General features: G+C 37.6%; 1 protein-coding gene across 2 annotated transcripts in view; it reads right to left on the bottom strand.

The window, feature by feature from the left end:
* The window catches only part of LOC116457699 (cytochrome P450 2J2), a 32,319-nt gene extending 27,246 nt beyond the window's left edge, over window positions 1-5,073 (bottom strand). Inside the window, exon 1 of one of the 2 annotated variants that reach the window (XM_032137054.2) lies at window positions 4,837-5,073. In XM_032137054.2, coding sequence (XP_031992945.1) covers window positions 4,837-5,046 — 210 coding nt within the window. In that variant the 5' untranslated portion in view covers window positions 5,047-5,073. Of the gene's footprint in view, window positions 1-4,820 lie in introns of both variants that reach the window. The other variant, XM_032137055.2, reaches the window with a different exon arrangement.
* Window positions 5,074-18,385: the final 13,312 nt, after the last annotated feature.

Raw genomic sequence — 18,385 nt, 5'->3', positions numbered from 1 at the left:
ATTTTTTGTCTAACCGGTTGTCTAGCTTCACATCTTGTTTCTACTGATTGTTTGCAACCAGCTTTTGCTGCAACTGTTACTGCTGATTAATATCTTGCTAATCATAGGTTATGGAAAGACTGTGTTTCTGTTTTAAGGCTCTATTAGAAATTGCTGATGCACACACTATATTGTAAATTCTTATCTCTGTATACTGTACTTCTGCATACCGATGTTATGTTAAAGAATTACTTCATCCCCCTGTGACCATCTCACCTTATAATCAAACGACCCTAAATCCCTCACTAACCTACCCCTGCCCTCACTAAACTTAATAATAAATGCTGGTATATCCAGCGCATTGGCGGCATCTCAGGTCCAGAAGGCGGTGACCCCCCTGGACCCAGCTTTCACTATCTTGTGTGTGTCTTTTATTTCGCGACCTGCCGATCCACCTGGGAACAAAGAAAGAGCCCTGTTGCATTGCAGGCTGCTGGCCAGATCCCACAATAGGTATACAAATCGAATAGTCTTGGGTTCAAATCCTTATTTGTTATTATTTAGCTGAATACCTTGAGCAGTTCACTGTTTGTTCTCAGTCAGTTTGCTCCATGGTAAAATGGAAGCACCACCAGATCATACCTAACTTGTGTGCCCATCATGACGATGAAATGAAAACTAACATAAAAATCCTTATGTAAGATCTATTAGTTAGTAGTTAATGTTTCCCAATTGCAAGAATGTACATTTAATTATAACTAAATTTCATAATTTAACTCCATTTGTTTTACACCCAGAAATATAAAAATGCAAACCGATATAAAATAAAAATAAACAATGACAGTGTGATAAGAAAATCACAGGGCCAAGGATGAGATCCCAGTCTCAGTTTTGTCACTGGCTAGTTTTGTGACATTAGGCAAGTCATTTAACCCCTCTAGAAACACCTATCTTAGGAATACAACAAAGGTGCAGATCAAGCTTCTTATTCCAGATAAGGTTGAAAAAAGGCATTCCATTTTACTTCTATTAATCGTGACACCAATTAACACAGACACAAATATCTTCAAGAAAAGTCTACTCTCTCTAGCCAAAGGACCAGGAAAAGGAAAGCCCAACAGGACAGAAACCATTTAGCCTTTTTACTTCTTTGTTGTGGAGGCAAATACCATGAAAAACATTTGACCCTTCCCAACTCTGAAAGGTCCTACAGCACTAGAGTACATGGATGGTACCTTGTCTTTCACCCTACTTTGCAATAATGAGGTAGTACCCTTCTCTGCTGAGTCTATGAGCTGAATTGTGACTTCTATTCCTAAGCTGAAGTAAAGAAACTCCCTGCAAGAGTCAGAGGGCAAATGAGGCTTTTCAGCCTTCTTCTACAGTAATAAGGAGGTGCACTTCCCCTCGGAGGAGATATGGGCAGATCTCTGACTCTCTTCCCTCTGTAGTAAAGAATAAGCTACTATACCAGAGGGATCCCTGTCTTCTGTTCCATCTTCCTTTTCCCCAGCTTGCACTGATGAGAATGTGAGATGGGCTCCTGTGGGAGTGGGTAATACAAAGTGGAGTAGACCAGAATAGCACTGCAGGGGCTTTATAACCTGCATTGATATTTGAACTGCCACCCACAAAAGTGAGCATTCAGAATCTAAATAGGCTATATGCTAAAATAAAAGATCTGTATAGTATCCAGGGTAAGTCTTATAACAAATATATAAAATGTCCAGGATGTAGTCCATAATTACTCACCTTACCAAGAATCAAGAGAACATCAATTGAGTGAGTTACACCAACAGTGAGATGACACAGATGTTAGAAATATAGAATAATTAAATATTTAAAAGCAGCTGTCATGAAGCTTTTCCAATAACTATGAATAGTCTCGAAACAAACAAAAAATTAGGAAATTTTAACAAAGAAATAAAAGATAAAGAAGAACCAAGTGAAAATTTTAGAACTGAAAATACAATAGAATAAATTTTAAAACTCAGCAAAATAGCTCAATAGCGGAATGGTAATGATAGAAGAATCTGTGAATTTGAAGACAGCTCAGAAGAACATATTCAAACTAAACAACACAGAGAAACTACATTGGAAACAACAAAAACAGAGTTTCAGGAACTTGTGGCACAACAAGAGATCTAACATTTGTGCCATCAGTATCCAACAGTCCAAGAAAGAGAGGAAAAAGAATGTGTAGTGGAAAAATAGTTGAAAGAGTGGCTGAAGCTCCCCCAAACTGGCAAAAGACAAATCTATAGTTTTAGAAACTCAAACAGGACAAACCCAAAGAAAGTAGCACCAAGATCTATCATAATTAAACCTCTGAAAATTAAACAAAAACAAAAACAAAGAAAATTTCTTGAAGGAAGGCAGTGAGAAAAATTTCATTACATATGGGGGATAACAATTCAGATGACAGTAGATTTCTTAACAGAAACCACAGAGGCCAAAAAGAAGAAGCATAACCTTTTAAAATGTTGAATGAAAGAAATTGTCAACCTAGAATCCTATGTCCAGTGCAAATATACTTCAGAAATGAAGGTGAAATAAAAACATGCTTAGATGAAGGAAAGCTAAGAGAATTTCTTGCCAGCACACCTGCACTAAAAGAATAACTAAAGATAGTTCTTCAGATCTGAAAGGATATGACAAGCTTGTAACATCAGAAATGAAAAAAGATAAATGAAAAGTGTAAATAAATGAGTAAATACAATAGACTATTATTCTCTTGAGTTTTCAAATTGCATTTAACATTTAAAAGCAAAATTATAATATTATCTGATGTAGTTCTCAACATATATAGAGATAACACTTACGACAATTATGAAGTAGGGAGGGTAAAGGAACCTAAATGGTTGCAAGATATCTATATTTCACTTGAGGTAGTAAAATTTTTACACTAATAGACTGCAATCAGCTACATCTTCATATTGTAATCCTTAGGGCAATCACTTGTAAAACATAATACAAAGAGAGCTGCTAAAAAACACCTCAGATAAATAAGAATAAAATTATTTTTAATATGTTCAAGTAATTCACAGGAAGATAGGAAAAGGAAAACAGAGGCATAAAAAACAGGAAAAACAAAATAAATAATAAAATGGTAGACAAATCTTAATATGTCAATAATTACATTAAATATAAATAGTCTACATTCACCAATTAAAAGACAGAGATTGCCAGAATGGAAAAAAAAGACCCAAGTATATGCTGTCTTCAAGAAACTAATTTCAAGTATAATGATACAAGAAGGTGAAAAGTTAAAGGATAGAAATGCATATACCATGCACATACTAATCAGAAAAAAAAGTTGTGGCTATATTATATCAGATAAAGTACAGTTTAGGCAAATAAAATTATGAAGAATTAAGAGGGACATTACAGGATAAAAGGATCGATTCACTAAGAAGACATGATAATCTTAAATGTGTATGTGCAAAACAACAGAGTTTCTAAATACATGAAGGAAAAACTACTAGAACTGAATGGAGAAATAGATACTCTCAATTGTCCTTCGAAACTTCAACATTCTTCTTTCAGTAATTGATAGAATAAGTAGATAAGAAGTCAACAAGGATATAGGCGAACCAAACAATATCATTACCCAGTAAAATCAAATTGATATTGATATCAATTACTTCACCCAACAATAATTTATATCAATTATCCCACCCAACAATAGTCAAATACATATTTTTTCCAGCCTCCATGGCACATTTATCAAGATAGACTATATCTTGTGTCATTTAATCAACCTTAACATATTTAAAAGAACTGAAATTGTACAAAGTATGATGTTTGACCACAATGGAGTCAAACTGGAAATAATTAACAGAATGTTAACAACAAAATCTCCACATACTTGGAAATTAAACAATATATTAATTAAACAAGGGCACAGGTTTGGGGGCTTAGCTTTAACATTCTGTGGCTAATTCTGTCACTTAATATGACCAATTGGGTATTTCTCCCATAAAGTGATAAAACTTTGTCTATCAATATTTGAGTACAATATTCAGCCATGTGTTTAAAGTACTGCAGGCATGTGCAGGAAAAGGGGAACTAATATTTGTTATGTACCAACTATATGTCAATATTGACCATTCACTATTTTATCTAATCTTCATAATCACTTGTCACACTGTTGTCTCTCAGCAAGTTACCTGTGCTGGCTGGCAGGAAAACCAGTACTGGTTTCTTGAGATAGGGTTTGATGTCTGAGAGAACTTGAAAGAATTTGGTCACCAGAGTCGGGGAGCCCTGATAGGAGATTATTGTATAGAGGTGGAAAGAAGCTGCATCAAGAAGGGTCCCAGGTGGTTCAGTCAGGAGTCTGAACACCATTTGGCAAAAATTTAAGCAGAGGAAGAACACTTAAAAATTATTACTTAGTGAGAGTGCACTGCGAGGAAAGGAGGCTGAAGGTGGAGGGCTCAGTTAGTGTAGTGGGAATAACTCAGTTGAGAAATGATCAAGGTTGAGGTAGTATTATCACCACTTTATATATGGGAAATGAAGTTTCTCAGAAAGAAAGTGTAGCATTTTTAAGGACAATCATATAAAAGAGGGCAAGGTAATCACATTATAAATAAGGTGTTCCAGTAATGTTTAACATGACAACATGCAAATAGTAAACATTTAATAATATTCCATCCCTAGAAAGTGCAGGTGGAATCATGCCAGTTAATGGGTTAGGAAATGAAACTCAAAATGAGTTTTACCAGGTTACCAGCGTTAGCCACACCTCTTCCTGCCCTTCATGCCCCACCCCACCCACGTTGCCGGAACGTCCCTTGTGCTGCAGAACAGGGTTAGGGTCAGGACACGCCAGGCACCTTCTCCCGCTCCTACCAGCTGAACCTCCAGGTGCGACTGCTCAAAGTCCACAAGGAAGAAGTTGCCAAGGAAGGGCAGGCGCCAGGGCCCCGGCGGGTAGTTCTTTGGGCGCCGTCTTTTGAGAAAGTCAACAGCGAGCAGAAAGGCTACAGTGCCCAGTAGGAGAGTCCGAGGATGGACCACTGCCCAGAGGGCAGCCGCCAGAGAGCCCATCGCCGCGAGCATGGCTCAGACGTCCTCCTGCTCTTCTGCGGTCCAAGCAGGCGGCGGTCCCAGCAGGCGACGGTCCCCGCCCCGCCTCGCTCCCAGCCGTGCCCCGCCTCCCAGTCCCGCCCCTTCGCAGCACCCCGCGAAGATGCCAGGCGCTGGATTCCCGGGAGGACACGCACCGGTCTCAGAAAAGGCCAGGCTAGGAGCAGTTTCTTTTCTATTTAGAAAGCTCATGGGTTTACTGAGAGCGCCACAGACATTTGAGCCTCTGTTCAGTTCAATCACCGTCTCTCCCATGATTGGAACCGTGCGTGGTAAACAGTGATGACAACAGCAGTACCTAACATTTCTTGGGCTCTTACTATATGCCGGGCAGCACATCCGCCTCTTTACATAGATTATTATTTCATTTTGACAAAATTTTGAAGGAGAAGCTCTCGGTAGTCTCATCTTGCAGTTGAGGAAACAGAAAAGTTAAGTACTAAGTATGTGGTGAACAAATAAATCCACCCTTCTGAAACACATCTAAACGAGGTCCTGTATTTGAAAGTGTTTGGAAGATTAAAAGGCACTACACCAAAGCTGCTAGCACTGAGCGGCATCCACAATAAGTGCTTAATTAACATTTGTTGAAGGAATGTTTTAGTTCTGATCCTTGCTGGTTTGCTCTATAAGGCTCCTCCCCAAAGCCCCAAGACTGTGGGACCACCAGGTTCCAGCCTTTCATACCATCTGGTGAGTGCCTGATTGGGTTTCACAAATGGTGAGACTCAAAACATGAAACATAGCTCGGGAATATATGGTACACACTCATGTACTCAACATAGAGTCACATATTCTGCTTACAATATTTTATTTTATTTTATTTTATTTCTTTATTTATTTTTGAGACAGAGTCTTGCTCTGTCACCTGTGCTGGAGTTCAGTGGCACCATCTCAGCTCACTGCAACCTTCACCTCCCGGGTTCAAGCGATTCTTCTGCTTCAGCCTCCCATGTAGCTGGGACTACAGGCACATGCCACCATGCCCGGCTAATTTTTGTATTTTTGGTAGAGAAGGGGTTTTGCCGTGTTGGTCAGGCTGGTCTCAATCTCCTGACCATAGGTGAGCTGCCCACCTCGGCCACCTAAAGTGCTAGGATTACAGGTGTGAGCAAGAAATGAAATGACAATTGAAGTCTCTTGTTCTCTTTCTAAGGTCCAGAGAGAAATACTAGTCAGAGCTTAGCTTGTATCCTTCTAGTCCACATTTTCCTGTTTTACTACAGCTGTTATGCATCCATACAGTATTTCTAATATTTATATATGATATTTTTACACGAATTATTCTACAACTCAATATTATGTGTTTGAGGTTTATCCTGACTGATATATGTGGCTCTAATTCATTTAATTTAATAGATGGATAGTATTCTATTACTATACCCCAATTTATTTGCTCATTCGCATATCAATGGACATCAGGTTTGTTGTATCTCTCCTTCCTTTTTATTTTTTGCATTAAAGAATGATGCAGGGGAATGACTTCCATAATGGCAGCATGAGAAACCCCACGGAACCTCTTCCTAGTAAAAAACTGTGATTGCTAAAAATTATTTATAAAACTAAAATAATTTAAGTCCCTGAAAATTGTTCTAAAGGCATACAGTAAATAAATAAATTTTATTTAAGAAGAATCTACTAAACCGTAGTAAACACAGTAAGAGTCTGTGGCATTTGAGCCATAACTCACTCTTTCTCCTGGTCCCCAGATCAATGTGACAGAAACCCCATTCTAGACAGTTATATCCAAGAATACTTTCCTTAGCTCCCAAATGAAGGCTACAGTATCTCCCTGAGAGGGAAAAACTGCCAGCATTTCTCATAGCCAGCCCCCAAAATTTCATGTTGCAGAAGCTCTATTCTAGGCAAGACTGGCTAAGAGGTCTAGGGATAGCCTCCTCCATCCAGCCCTGACTTGTAAGGCAGAAACAATACCTACCCCAGGCCATAATTGCCCTCATCCCAGCTTTCTCATGAGATAGAGGTTCCACACCGGGAGAGGTTAGCCACAAACACCAGAGATGAATGCCTGAAACAATAGAGATTTTGGCGGTAAGCAATTAAGAGGAGGCTGGTAATTCTACGAGAACAAGAGGCTAAACCATAGGCTAACTAGAAGTTTACCAGAGTCAGTCAGCACAAGAGTTAGCCAGGAAGAACCTTCCTGGGACCAGAACAAGTCTCAGGGTCTGGCCTCAAAGACTGTTCCTGAGAAGAAGCCCAAATTTAATTGCATCAAATTGTGAAGTAATGTATACCCCAAGGCATTGTTGAAAACACTAGAGAAATCAGCTGGAAGACAGCAGAGACTGTATAATACCAACAGGGGCAGACAGTCTTAAATACAGAACAGAGAAAAAGATAGTCAAAGACAGCCCTGCTAAAACCAATGTCGTTGTATTGTGACTGTGTGCACACCCAAGTTCATGCCCTCAGGTAAGTGACATCAGAGGCTTTACACTGTGGGGAAAATATGTTTCACTAAATTAGTCAGTCCTGTCAAGTCAGCAAACAAATGAAAGTACGAACAAAAAGAATTGGGAGAGAAGAGCAGATCATTAGCCATAATTGCCATAATATATTATCTAAAATGTACAGTTTTCACCAAAACATGATAGACATGCAAAGAAGCAGGAAAGTGTGACCCAGCATAGGAAAGAAAGTAGGCAACTGAAACTGCCTGTGAGAGAGCCAGATGTCAAACGTAGCAAGCTTTTTTAATAAGTAAAGCAACTTAATTATAAATATGTCAAAAGAACTAAAGAAAATCATGGTGAAGAAAGTAAAGGAAGGTATGAGACAATGTCTCAACAGATAGAGGATATCAGTAATGAGACAGAAATTATAAAAGAAGTGGAATTTTGAATTGAAAATTGCAATAACTGAAATTTTAAAAATCACTATAGGGGATCAACAGTAGATGTAAAGTAGAAGAGGAAAGAATCAGTGAACTGGAAGATAGCTTGATAGAGATTATGCAATGTAGAAAACAGAGACATAATAAAAGAATAAACAATCTCAGAGAAATGTGGGACGTCACTAAACACACCAGCATATATGTAATCAGAATACCATAGAATACACTGGCAAGAAAAGAGCAGAAACATATTTGAAGAAATAATAGCTGTAAAATTTCCAAAATTTGATGAAAAACATTAATCTATGTATCCAAAAATTTCAGTGAGCTCCAAGTAGGATAAATGCAAAGGAATCCACACTCAAATACATCGTAGTAAAAATACTGAAAGACAAAGAGGAAATCCTGCAACAGCATGAGAAAAATAGTGCATCCAATAAGCTGGAACTCCAAAAAGATTAACAGCCGACTTGTAATTAGAGAAAATGGAGACCAAAAGGCAGTAGGATGATATATTCAAAGTGCTAAAAGAAAAGAAAAAAACTCGAAACCTGTTAGCCCACTTGAATTGTGTCCACCTGTTGGTTACTGTGAATACTGCTGCTACAAATGAGGGTGTGTAAATATCTCTGAGATTCTGCTTTCAATTCTTTTGGGTGTGTTCCCAGAGACAGAGTTGCTGGATCATATGGTAGCTCTATTTCTTAATATTTGTAGGAACTACCATGCTGTTTTTCATAGTGATTACACCATTTTGCATTCCTAGAAGCTGTGCCCAAGATTTTCAATATCTCCACCACTTCATCTGTATTTGTTATCTTCTGTTATACTATTCATCTTAATATGTGTAAAGTAGCATCTTATTGTGATTTTGATCTTAATTTCCCTAATAATTAGTGATGCTAAGTATATTTTCATGTTCTGGTTGTTCATTTGCATATCTTCTTTGGAAAAATGTGTATTCAGGTTCTTTGCCAATTTTTAGTTGGGCTGTTTAATTTTTTACTGTTTAATTATGGGAGTTATTTATGTATTCTGTATATTAATCTTATCAAATATATGATCTGTGAATGTTTTCTCCCTAAAAAAAAGTGTCAGCCAAGAATCTTATATGAAGCAGATGGTTTATTTTTTTAAAAAAAATGAAGGGAAAAATAGCTCTCTCCAGATTAAAAAAATTCAACAAATGAGAGAATTTATTGCTAGCAGACTTTAAGAAATACTTAAGAAAGTCCTTAGATTGAAAGCAAATGACCCTAGGCAGTAATTAGACACTACGTGGAAACACAAATTGCAAAGTTCATTATGCAATTATAAAAGATGGCATAAATGCATATTTCTTCTCCTTTCTCCTTTTAACTGCTATACAAAGTATTTGTAAATATGTCTGGTTTCCAGTCCAGTGTGAATGGAGCTTGGAAGTCATCACTCCTATCTTCGCAACAAGAAAAAACCTGAACAAACAGAAAGTTAACAACTCTTCTTCGATTGATCAGAAAAGTAAGATAACAGGGCAAACTCTTACTCCTAAAATTAGAGACACACAGTCCGGGTAAATGAAAACAATCACAGGTTAATGGATCAGAGCCTAGGGAGCAGAAACCACCAGTAACACAGTAGGAAAATTGAAATTTTATATTTAAGCTGTAATTGACAAATTGCTAGATGCTCAGTGTGAATAAGATTCAGAGTTTAGAAATTCTGGGGATTCTTGTCTTAAAGGGACCTCATATTATCATTAGTTTTTCCTCTGGGAGCCCAACCAAGTTCTCAGCATTGAATTAACCAATCCCCCAAATCATTGAGTTGATATTTAAAAAAGAAAGAAGAAAAAAGCTTGATATTGTGTACATGTTTGTTTTTTTTTTTTTTATTAAAGCACACACATGGAAAAATACAAGTGAAACTGAGTAGAACATATATAACATATTGGCTTAGTATTACTAGTGAGCAGAATAACAGTGAGAAATTATCAGATTATTCCCTTTATTGGTCCTTATGCCACCCACATTTCTGAATAAACCAATAACCCATTAATCAATCATTACTTGTGATTACAACTAAGAAGTGATATTTTCAGCATTAAAAACTGTTGAAAACCTGTTTATCCAAAAAAGTGAACTCTATAAATATTAACATAAAATTTAGCTAGAATACTTCTAGGTATTAAATTATATACCAAAAATTTAAAGGATATTTGAGATAAAAAAGTAAGGCATATTTCCCAAGCAACAATGATAATTTCTTATTTTGCAAATTTCTTATTTCGCAAATTTCTTATCTCAGAAATCAGGATAATTTGAGATTTAAAAATTTCTATTAGTGATCTTACATCTTCTTCCACAACATAGATACATTGTTTGACAACTAGAAGCCGTAAATGTTTTTTGAATGCTTTGAGGATTTAGTTTAAACATTAATTGATGTGGCGTATTATTTTTACTAAGTAGTAACTTGATCATCATAACTTTTATGTTTGCTTAGGATTTATTTTTTATTATATAAAAGTTGAAGGTATTTCTGTCATAACTGTAAGCAAACTTAACCTAAGTGTGTGAAGAATATTCCGAGGTACTCTGTATATTTTTAATGTCCTGAAAATCTGAAGGCTAATCTATACAGGTATGTTTTAGGATATTCCATAGGAAAAAAATCATTACTTTTACTATCAACCTTTTAGATTTCATGAAAATTTTATTGAGGAGTAATAATACATGCTATAAGCATTGACAAAACTCTGAAAGTTTTTTTCTATAAGATATAAAATACTCAATATCTAAATTGAGTCAGCCATAGGAGATTCAATTTAGAGTGTTTTGTGTTTTATATTCATCTAATAATGTTCAAATTGCAACTATAACATTTTAATATTTGTCAACATGCTTTTATAAAAGTAAATTCTAAGCTTCTAAGCTTCAAAAGAGTGAAGAAGAAGTAAAAAGCAAAAATTGAGGGAGTTTTTTACTAGTAGACATGCCTTACAAGAACTAGTAAAAGAAGTTCTTTAGAAAGAAGGAAACATATTTAGGCCAGAAACTGAGATATACATACAGAAAGGAAGAATACCAGAGAAGAGAGAAATGAAATAAGATAAATATTTTATTTTCTTCTTCTTCTTTTTTTTTTTTTTTTGACAGAGTTTTGCTCTGTTGCCCAGGCTGAAGTGCAGTGGTGCAATTATGGCTCACTGCAGCCTCTGCCTTCCAGGTTCAAGCAATTCTTGTGCCTCAGCTCCCTGAGTAGCTGGGATTACAAGCACATGCCATCATGCTTGGCTAATTTTTGTATTTTTAGTAAAGACAGGGTTTCACCATGTTGGCCCAGCTGGTCTCGAACTCCTGACCTCTAGTGATCTGCTCTCTTCATCCTCCCAAAGTATTTTTCTTATTCTTAATTGATTTAACAGATAAGTTTGCTCCAAGTAAAAGTAACAGCCATGTATTCAGTGATTATAGCTTATTGATAAGTGAAATGAATGATGCAATGTTACAAAGAATGCATGGAATAAATTAGAAAAATTCTGTTATAAGGTACTTGCACTACCCAGAAAGCAGTATAGTATTATTTGAAATGATTTCAATCAGTTGGAAATGTCTAGTACCAACTCTAAGGCAACCTTAAACAAGTTTAATAAAAGGAATACAATTGATATGCTAAGAAAGGAAAGAAAGTAGAATCATATAAAATGCTCAATTAAAATGACACAAGCCTAAAAATGAGTGTAAGAAAAGAAACAAAAAGAAGAGCAATGAGTAGAAAACAGGTAAGAATAGGGTGGATATTAACCCAACTACATCAATAATCATTTTAAGTGTCAATAATCTAAATACACCAATTAAGAGATATAGTCTATCAGAGTGGATTAAAAAATATCCCTTTCAGGTTGTTTGTTGTTACTGTATAGAAACACAGCTGATTTTTGCATGTTGATTTTGTATCTTAAAACTTTGCTGAATTTGCTTATTAGTTCTAACAGTTTTTTGGGGGGTGGAGTGTGGAATCTTCAGGGTTTTCTACATATAAGATGATGTCATCTGTGAACAGAGATAATTTACTTCAGCGTTAAAAAGAATAGACTTAACTAAGGAGATAAAAGATTTGTGCACTGAAAACTGCAAGACATTGCTAAAAGAAATTAAAACAGACACAAATAAATGGAAAGACATCCCATGTTCATAGATCGAAAGACTTAATATTGTTAAAATATCCATATTACCCAAATTAATTTTCAGATTTAATGTCATCGATATCAAAATCCTCTTGACATTTCCTTTTCTTGCAGGAGAAATTAAAAAATATTCTAAAATTTATATGTAACTACAAAAGACCCTGAAAAAGTGAAACAATCTTGAGAAACAAAAATAAAGCTGCAGGCATGAAACTTTCCTAATTCCAAAACATTACAAAGCTACAGTAACCAAATAAATCTGATACTGGCATAAAGACGACCTAGAGACCAAAGAAACAGAATAGACAGCCCAGAAACAAATCCATGCATATATGAGCAAATGGTCTTCAACAAGGATATCAATACTACATAATGGGGAAAGGACAATCTCTTCAACATGGTGCGGCAAAACTGTATAACCACGTGTAAAAGAATGAAATTGAACCCTTATTATATAACATAGACAAAAATAAACACAAAATGGATTAAAAACCTGAACATATGACCTGAAACCATAGAGCTCGTAGAAGAAAACGTAGGGGAAAGACTTCATAACATTGGTCTTGGCAATGATTTGGATATAACATCAAAAGCAGAGGCAACAAAAGCAAAAATATACAAGTGAGAATACATCAAACTAAAGCTTCTTCACAACAAGCAAACAATCAGTGGAGTGAAAATATTTGCAAATCATGTATCTGATAGGGGGTTGATATAAAAAATATATAAGAAATTCCTACAAATTGATAGCAAAAAATCCCCAAATAATCTGATTTTAAATGGGCAAATGACTCGAATAGATATTTTACTAAGGAAGACACACAAGTGGGTGAACAGGTATATGAAAGGATGCTCAATATCACTAATCGTCACGGAAATGCAAATCACACTCATGATGAGGTATCACTTCATACATGTTAAGATAACTATTATCAAAATGTCAAAAGATAATATGAGTTGGCTAGGATGTGGAGAAAATAGAATCCTTGTGCACTGTTGGTGGGAATGCAAACTGGTACAACCATTATGAAATATGGAGGTTCTTTTAAAAATTAAAAATACGATTACCATATGACCCAGCAATCCCACATCTGGTTATATATCCAAAGGAAATGAAATGACTGTGTTGAAGAGATAACTGCTTGCTATATTCATTATCCCATTATTTATAACAGCCAAGATATGGAAACAACCTAAGTGCCTCCTGATAGATGAAGGGATAAAGAAAATGTGCTATTATATATATATACACAGCAGAATATTATTCAGTCTTAAAAAAGGAGGACATCCTGCCACTTCCAACAACATGGACGAATGTGGAGGACATCATGCTAAATGAAATAAGCCAGCTACAGAAAGGCAAATACTGTATGATTTCAATTTTATGTGGAATCCAAAAAAGTCAAACTCATTGAAACAGAGTGAAAGGGAGGTTTACTAGGGATTGCAGGTGGGGAAAGTTGAGATGTTGGTTAAAGGGTACACACCTGCAGTTATAAGACATATAAGTTTGGAGACCTAATGTACGGAATGGTGACTATAGTTAACAGTGCATTTTATACTTGAAATTTGGTAAGAGAGTAGATCTTAAGTATTCTCACCACACACATGCACGTGCATGTAACTATATGAGGTGACGAATATGATAAGCAGCTTGATATCGGTAATCACTTCATAATGTATACCTATATCAAAGCATCACATTGTTCACCTTGAATATATACAGATTTTATTTACCAATTATATTTCAATAAAGCAGAAAAACATAAGAGATCACCCAAAAGAAAAGAAAAGAGAAATACTTAGGTATATATCTAGCAAAATGTGTAAAAATATATATGAAGTAAACTACAAAACTCTGATGAAAGAAATCATAGGAGGTGTAAATAAGTGAAGAGATATTCCACGTACATGGGTAGAAAGACTCAGTATCATCAGGATGTCAGTCTGATATCATCTTTTCAGCATGGAAAAATTTTACTTCTTCTGCGTGATAGAGTTTTGCTCTTGTCACCCAGGCTGAAGTGCAATGGCACAATCTTGGCTCACTGCAACCTCCTTCTCCCAGGTTCAAGTGATTCTCCTGCCTCAGCCTCCTGAGTAGCTGGGATTACTGGTGCCTGCCACCATGCCTGGCTAATTTTTTTGTATTTTTAGTACAAAAAAATGTTTGGCCAGGCTGGTCTTGAACTCCTGACCTCAGGTGATCCACCCGCCTCAACCTCCCAAAGTGCTGGATTACAGGCATGAGCCACTGCGTCCGGCCCAGAATATACTCTCTTACACTTGAGATGTGAATATTAATCCTCCACTTACCTATTTGCCAAATGTCATAATGGCACTTTTTACAGTAACTATTTCACTAAATTCTTAGAACACACTTCAGATGTAGGTGCTATTGTCTTAATTTTTAGGAAACTGAAGTTTGTGTATTTGAAATCATTTGTTCAAGTTTAAAATGCCAGTGAGTGGCAAAGCAAAAAATCATACCCATCTCTGCTTGAGAGCAGAATTTGTGTTGTTTTCCTAAACTTTAAAATCAGGAGTGAATTCCTTTACCCTGCATCACACATGAACACCTCTGCTTAGTGTCCCAAAACTCCATAATCATGCCACCCTTCCTCTCCAGTCTAGCCCTCTGATTGAATCATCAATTATTTTGAAACATGCACTTTAGCCCCAGTGACTCCACCCTTTCACCTGAATAAATATTTTTACCTTTAAACACATGCACCTTGGACTTCCTTGGGGTGCTGTCTCTAGTCCTTCTATTAATCTAAATCCCGTTCATCTTCAATTTAGGTCCTACTTCCTCCAGGACATTAGGTATTTTTGTACCTTGCTCTATGTTGATTATTTACTTTTGTTTTTTTCCCCTGCTGTCTCTGCCTAGAATAAATATTGAAATTCTGCACAAATATCAAGGGCCAGGTCAAAGGCTCACTGTCCCAGGACATGGGATCAGATATTCCCTGATGGAGGGATAGCCGGAACCAGTTTTCAAAGGAATTGTTAACTGGCCGGTGAGGTGTCAAGCAGATTACATACTAACTTTAGGAATAAATCTTCAGTTATTATGATCACATATCATAAATACAAATTGATTTCTACTCAGAGTAACTCAGGTTACTTATTGGTTTATAAAAAGCAATGAGAGTACTGAATATTAGCTCAGGCAAAGGGTAAGCTGCTGTAGCAATGATCCCAAATGCATGTGATTCAAACAGGATTAAAATTTATCTCCAACAGAACATTCCGGAGATTGGCAGCTGGTCCAGCCACCAGACAGGTGGTTCTGTTCCACGAACCCTCCAGAGCTCCAGTTTCTTTCCATCTTGTTACCTCTCCATTTCCTATGATGGAGTCTTTATCCCCAAATGCATATCTGGTTCAACAGCACAACAGCCATATTCTAGTCTATTGGAAGAAAAACGTTAAAATGGCAAGCATCTATTTTTTGAAAGCCATGATCTGAAAATTGTCTTCATCACTTACACTCATATCCCATTGTCCAGAATCTGGTAATAATGGCTATGGCTAGTTGGCAAGGGAGACTGGCAAATGTAGTTTCTAGCTAGCAGCCATGTGTCTATTAAAACCCAAGGCATTCTATTACTAAAAGAAAAAAAAAAGGAAAATCGATATTTAAGGAAGTAATTAGCGTTAGCCATAGGCTGTGTGCCAAGCTCATTGGGAACTAACTTAAACACAGTTAGGAATCTTCTTCTTTGTGTTAAATCTGCTTAGTGTTCTGTAATTTTCTTGTTCTATATGACCTTGGATATTGATCTCTTTCTCTAGGTTTGGGGAGCTCTTTGTTATTATCCCTTTGAATAAACTTTCTACCCCTATCTCTTTCTCTATCTCATCTTTCAGGCCAATAACTCTTAGATTTGCCCTTTTCATGCTATTTTCTAGATTCCTAGGCATGCTTTATTGTGTTTTATTCTTCATTCTTTTGTTTCTTCTGATGTGTATTGTCAAATACCCCATCTTTGAGGTCACTAATTCTTTCTTCTGCTTGATCAAATCTGCTATTAAAAGACTGTGAAGTATTCTTCAGTATGTGAATTACATTTTTCAGCTCCAGAATTTCTGCTTGATTCTTTTTAACTATCTCAGTCTTTTTGTTACATTTATCTGATGCAATTCTGAATTCCTTCTCTGTGTTATCTTGAATTTCTTTGAGTTTCCTCAAAAGAACTATTTTGAATTCTCTGTGTAAAATGTCACATATGTTCGTTTCTCTAGGATTGGTCCCTGGTGCCTATTTAGTTCATTTGGTGAAGGCATGTTTTCCTGGATTGTCTTCATATTTGTGGATGGTTATCTGTCTCTGGACATTGAATGAAGGGGGCCAGCCCCTCCACACCTGTGGGTATTTCTCGTCAGGTGGGACGAGAGACTGAGAAAAGAAATAAGACACAGAGTCAAAGTATAGAGAAAGAACAGTGGGCCCAGGGGACCGGCACTCAGAATGCGGAGGACCTGCTGGGGCACTGGTCTCTGAGTTCCCTCAGTATTTATTAATTACTATTTTCACTATCTCAGCAAGAGGAATGTGGCAGGGGAGCAGGGTGATAGTGGGGAGAAGGTCAGCAAGAAAACATGTGAGCAAAGAAATCTGTGTCACAAGTAAGTTCAAGGGAGGGTACTTTGCCTGGATGTGCACATAGGCCAGATTTATGCTTCTCTCCACCCTCACATCTCAGTGGAGTAAAGAGTAACAAAGCAGCATTGCTGCCAACATGTCTCACTTCCCGCCATAGGGTGGTTTTTCTCCTATCTCAGAATTGAACAAATGTACAATCCGGTTTTATAGCGAGACATTCCGTTCCCAGGGACAGGCAGGAGTCCCTGCCTCAACTCAAATTCCTATCTCAACTGCAAGAGGCTTTCCTCTTTTACTAATCCTCCCCAGCACATACCCTTCACAGGCGTCGGGCTGGGGGACGGTCAGGTCTGTCCCATCCCAGGAGGCCATATTTCAGACTATCACATGGGGAGAAACCTTGGACAATACCCAGCTTTCCAGGGCAGAGGTCCCTGCGGCTTTCTGCAGCGCATTGTACCCCTGGTTTATCGAGACTAGAGAATGGTGATGACTTTTACCAAGCATACTACTTGTACAGATTTTGTTAACAAAGCACATCCTGCACAGCCCTAGATCCCTTAAACCTTGATTCCATACAACGCATGTTTTTGCAAGCGCAAGGTTGGGGCAAAGAGGTTGGGGTAAAGTTACAGATTAATGCATCTCAGGGCAAAGCAATTGTTTGGGGTATGGGTCAAAATGGAATTTCTTATGTCTTCCATTTTTACATAGACACAGTAACAGTCTGATCTCTCTTTCTTTTCCCTACAATTGAATGATTAGGTATTTATTGTGGTCTTCACAGTCTTGGCTTGTTTGTATCCGTTCTTCTTGGGAAGAATTTCCAGGTATCTGAAAAAACTTAGATGTTGTGATCTTAGCTGTATCTACATTAGGGGGCACCCCAAGCCCAGTAACACTGTGGTTCTTGCAGGCTCCTAGAGGTAATGCCTTGATGGTCTTAGACAAGATCTGGAAGAATTTTCAGGCTTACAAGTAAAAGACTTGTTCTCTGCTCTTAGTTTCTCTCAAACAAATAGTCTCTCTCTCTCTGTTCCAAGCTGCCTGAGTTGGGGGTGAAGTGACAAAAACACCCCTGTGGCCGCCACCACTAGGATTGCACTGGTTCAGACCTAATCCAGCCCAGCACTGGATCTGACCTAAGATCTGCTATAACCACTCCCTGGCTACCACCTATGTTTACGCAAGGCTCTGGGACTGTAGATGGCAAAGCCAGCGAGGCTTGTGTTCTTCCTTCAGGGGTCAAGTTCCTCTAAGCCCGGGGCAGGTCCAGAGGTACTGTTCAGGAGCCAGGGACTAGAGTCAAAAGCCTTAGAAGTCTACCTGATGTTCTACTGCACTGCACCTGAGCTGGAACTAAAACCACAAGACATAGCTCTTCCCATTTTTCCCTCCTATTTTCAAAGGCAGAAGAGCCTTATCCCATGGCCACTGCCACCACAGGCCCATGGAGAGTACTGCCAGGCTACCACCAATGTTTCCTTAAGGCCTGAGGGCTTTTCAGTCAGCTTGTGGTGAATGCTGCCTGGCCTGGGACTCACCTTTTAGGGCAGTGGGTTCCCTCCTGGCCCAAGGAAGGTCCAGAAGTGCCATCCAAGAGCCAAGGCCTGGAATCACAGACTCCCAAGAGCTCACTTTGTGTTCTACCGCCCTGTGGCAGAGCTGGAACTTA

The sequence above is a fragment of the Hylobates moloch genome, unplaced genomic scaffold (assembly GCF_009828535.3).
Source record: "Hylobates moloch isolate HMO894 unplaced genomic scaffold, HMol_V3 SCAFFOLD_18, whole genome shotgun sequence".
NCBI lineage: Eukaryota > Metazoa > Chordata > Mammalia > Primates > Hylobatidae > Hylobates > Hylobates moloch.
Note: the sequence above shows the minus strand (reverse complement) of the source record. Positions and strands in the feature narration are given on the sequence as shown.